General features: G+C 33.5%; 1 protein-coding gene across 1 annotated transcript; it reads right to left on the reverse strand.

The window, feature by feature from the left end:
- Window positions 1–4,241, reverse strand: LOC132752985 (solute carrier family 23 member 2-like). Its single transcript, XM_060743399.1, has 3 exons — window positions 4,116–4,241; window positions 3,519–3,661; window positions 1–2,111 (listed from the first exon to the last, which is right to left on the reverse strand). The coding sequence occupies exons 1-3, from the start codon at window positions 4,129–4,131 to the stop codon at window positions 417–419; spliced, it is 1,854 nt and encodes a 617-aa protein (XP_060599382.1). The 5' UTR covers window positions 4,132–4,241; the 3' UTR covers window positions 1–416.
- Window positions 4,242–4,768: the final 527 nt, after the last annotated feature.

Raw genomic sequence — 4,768 nt, forward strand, 5'->3', positions numbered from 1 at the left:
TCTACAGTTTTATTTTATTTCAGTACTTCATAGCAATAGTATCCCGTCATTAAATCTGCATGCCTCCAGATGAAGCAAACTATTTCAAGAAAATCAAACTTGAGAGAAATTAAATATAAATTTAAGACAAGTAAAACAATCCAATATATTTGTAAAAATGTACTTGCTATGTACAATGTACAACTGCTTTTGCAGTATTTATCACCATATTTCTACTGCGTTACTAACGCAGTAAGGGCTATTTTTGCATATTTTGATCTATTTTTGGTAATTTACTGTGGCTATAAGTTTCGTTTGCAATGCATGAAGAATTTTCTTTGTTCACCTACCATATTTCACTTTTTAATACATTTTCAAAATTTTCATGAAAATTAGCAGAAATGCGGAGGCGTGCTGCTTTAATATGCAAACATTCGTTAAAATTTCGTTGAATTTTCGTGACTATCTTTGTAATCATATACATCTGTAACATTGACCGATGTAGCGATGGAGATATCTGAAACATTCCGAATGTTCAAAAATGGCGGACAAATTGGTAAATATTTCAGAACTTTATTTTTGAATATATTGTCTTGGAAAAAAGGTGGGTTGTAGACACTTTCGTTACCGGTCGAGTCAGTTTTACAACGTCCTATTGTATCTTCACGCCACGTACGAATGCCCCTTTCTCTGTCTGTACCTGGAATTGTATTGTCTAAAACAAAACCTATCATCCCACCCACAAACATACTCGTGCCAAGCAAGACTGACAATATTTGGTCGAATACGTCACTTCCGGTATGTATTGCGTCATTTCCTTGTAACCACAGAGGAAGACTCACTCCGAAAAATAGTGACACTCCAAGAATGCAGAGATTTCTTGGCGAGTTAAGATCAATGTATTGTAGATTGGATAAACCCACGGCGGCAACCATTCCAAAAGTAACCATGAACAGTCCTCCAAACACAGGTGTTGGTATCAAAGTAAACAATGCCGAAAACTTACCGAAACATCCGAGAACTATCATAATTATACCGCCAACCTGAACAACACGCCTACTACCCACTTTTGTAATGCCAATAACACCAATATTTTCACTGAATGATGTTGTACCATTTCCGGATCCCCATGCACCAGCCAAAATGCACGCAATGCCCTCAATAAATATTCCCCTATTTACTGCATGTGATGGTGGTGGCGGTGCTCCAGCAAGTCTCGCGCATGCGTAGTAATCGCCGACTGATTCCAACATGGCTGCCAAAACTCCAGCTAACATGCCAAACACTCCTGCTACACTTACTGTAGGAATGCCCCATTGCCCCGGGTAAGGAAATCTGAACCACTTTGCCTCTTTCATCACAAATAGATTGATGTCAATTCTTGCTGCGTAGCCCCACTCGTCTGGATTATCTGGTAAGACATCTGTAACCGTCAGAATTGTGCACACTATACAAGATATTATCATTGCCAACAGAACGGGAAATATGTTGAAAAACGCTAAATCGGTTTTTACACAACCATGTTTTTTGTCAACTCTACATATAGGTATTTTGATATTTTTCAAATATTGACTGAAAACTATCACAAGAAATGTTGTCATTAAAGCAATCCACCATTGCCCCGAAGCCAAGTCAGATCCAACCGGAAATAATGAGAATCCTGTCAATGCAACAATCGGGACGATGGAAAGTGGACCAATAAACCGCAAAGCAAACGTCATCACTCCGCTGAAACCAATAACAACTTGGAAAATGGACGCCACCATAATGGCACCCTGGATCTCTCGGATTCGTTTCATCCAGATTTCCTGGTGACCTTCACTTCCTGGCTCTGGTAAACCATACGCGGTAAAGTTAACATGGCTACCGTTCATTTCCCGCGCTATCTTGTACTCACATTCCCATACTGGCTGAGACATTATTGCTATGGTTGGAATCAGAAATGTTGGGGTACTCCCTTGCACAATTGGTAACCGTATACCGAACGTTGTTTGAAGAATTGTAGAAAGTCCCGAGACAAAGATGATTGTACCAATAACTTCGCTTATACCAAGAGTGTCTTTGTCCATGCAAAAATATTGTGCTAGTACAAGTGGGATTGAGATGATTCCGCCAATAGCTGTCAGATAATGCTGAAAATAAGATTAACAATAACATGTTTTATCAAATGCAAAATGTCTATCTTTGAAAATAAAGCACGATTTGTAAATAGAACGTATCATTCTTTATACGAACATATTTGCGGTTCCTGTTTTTCTAAATTCATTATTTCAAGATTCTGTAATTTAATGTTAAATGCTGCTTGAGGCAGTGCTAGGGGGTGTACGGTAGCTTTTACATATTATTCCAGTTTATGATCAAGCTCAATAAAACTGACCCATGACTATTTTCAATTTTGCAATGTTGGGGAAATTTAAGAACTCCATTTTTGTTTTTGTATTATCCTTAAATATACAAAAAATGTATTAATCCTGTAAAAAGTAAAAAGTAAAGTTTAGATTGATAAATAAATGCAATCAAATAACACTAATAAATATAAGTTGAATATTTGTCATTGGTATTTCTAATATATAGAGTAAATTGAAAAATTATACATAATATGAAATATTTGAAATATAAGGTGCAATAGTGTTTGTTTATATGTTTCTACAGTTCTGTCATTGACCTTTTGGAATAATAATGATATAATTATGTTTTCTTTATAGATAATACTGTCTTAGTTAAGTATTTCATATTTTGTTCGGGAAAGACATAAGATATTCTAACTTAATTTAAACGTGATAATTCAAAACACACCGACATCTTGATACTAGTTACGCTACATGTATTCCCTTTTCAGATTGTTTACAAAAAAAAGAAGTTAGGTTCCAAGTACAAGATAGTGCCCGATATTTAATCTTAGTGTTTATATATAGGTTTTTGTTTTACTTTTGGTTCATTTATTCAATTTTCAAAGTGTTGAAGATTGAGTACTGCTTAAGCCCGCACATGGGTTGGTGGTTGGGGTGTGGGGCGGTGGACGGGAGGCTTGTGAGATGGCGTACTTGCCATATTCTCTCATGTATCGGTAACAGACATACCGAAATAGAAATTTTCAGATGTTTGTTTTTCTTTTCATTGTTCTCGGGTAAATCTCACATTTCCAGATATTTTCAAACATTAGAGATGTAATAACAATGATCGTCGAGAGTATTAAATCATTATTTTAAGCACAGAAGAATGCATGCAAAAGAGGGTTAACCTTATACATCAATGCCCGTTTAATTACAAATATTTCAAAAATGATGTAAGTAAATTCAAATATACGACATCAAAGTTCCAACCTAAAGTCATGTTGAATAATCTCAACATCAAACAAAAAGTCAAAGAAAGTATGTCGAATAACTGTTAACTTTAACACGATATTTATTTATTTTGAAAATAACAATCAAAATGAAATTGGAATAAATGACATGCGAGAACAAATAATCGAATATTTTAAATTATGCTGAGGTATTTGGCAAAAAAACTGAAATGTTCATTGGATAAATAAATCATACCTGAAATCCTAGTAATATGCAAAGATGCCAGGGTGGAGTTTCGTTCACTGAGTATAGAACCGTTTTTTCCTGGTCTCCATCCGCATCATCTTGATCATCGTCTACCTCAGCAGATGTGGCATCTGTTACTCTGGTCATATTTCCTTTCAATAAATAGTGTCCAAAATATGAGATGCTTTATGCAATAAAAGCTAGCTACACATTTATGTCAATAGTTTAACATTTGTCGTTACTCGTGCGTTACATAATTTTTTATGCATTTAAAATTTAATGCACGGTTAATGAGCACAGTATATAATTGTATGTTATTTATGGGAAAATGATGAAAAGTGGCTTTAAACATATTCTACTTGATGATATTAAAATTTATCTGATATAATGCAGTGCCTACGTTAATACTAATGGTTTCATATCTTATTAATTAATTGAGTTTGTGAAAAAAAAGAGAGACAAACTCGTAAAATTCTAAATTTAAAATGTTATGACTTTACCTATTTCAGCATACAAACTAGTAAAATTCAAAATTTAAATGTTATGACTTTACCTATTTCAGCATACAAACTCGTAAAATTCTAAATTTAAAATGTTATGATTTACCTATTTCAGCATACATGGCTAACAAGTAATAGCCTAAGATGTAATTTAATGTCTCACAATCCGAGTAGTATTATTGTAACGTTACATTTGTTTATGACTTGCATAATGAATATGTATCTAGATTTGTAAAAACATATGTAAGTCAAGACCTATCTCTACCTGACCGGGAATATTTTATTTTGTGATACTGCAAGTTGGGAATAATTTGCTGTATTGTAAATTCGTTATAAAGATATGTACCTAGAGGCTCGGGATATACATGCATGTAGCCGTTTAAATAACTCATCAATAATGTATAACTAATAATAAAAACTAATAAAAATCAATAGCTCTCATCATTCACATTTTGTAACAAATTTTTGCTAAAATATCTGTGAATTGCAAAAAAAAATAGCATAGCTTTTGGCGATGTTAGAGATCATTCAAGTCTTATATTATACGGTTTATCATATTAACGCTTTTTCAAACATTATAATTATGGTACAGAAATTTACGTCGTATAAACGTTAATTTAATTAATACTTACGTCATATCGACATAACATAATATAATATAACATAAGTTTATTGATAAATCGTATTAGGCGAACAGCATATTGATTAAACAATAATATTTTACATGCATGCTTAAAAGTATGTAATGAGAGCATATAT

Source organism: Ruditapes philippinarum, unplaced genomic scaffold (assembly GCF_026571515.1).
Source record: "Ruditapes philippinarum isolate M1 unplaced genomic scaffold, ASM2657151v2 ctg4139_1_1_1_1, whole genome shotgun sequence".
NCBI classification, from domain to species: Eukaryota; Metazoa; Mollusca; class Bivalvia; order Venerida; family Veneridae; genus Ruditapes; species Ruditapes philippinarum.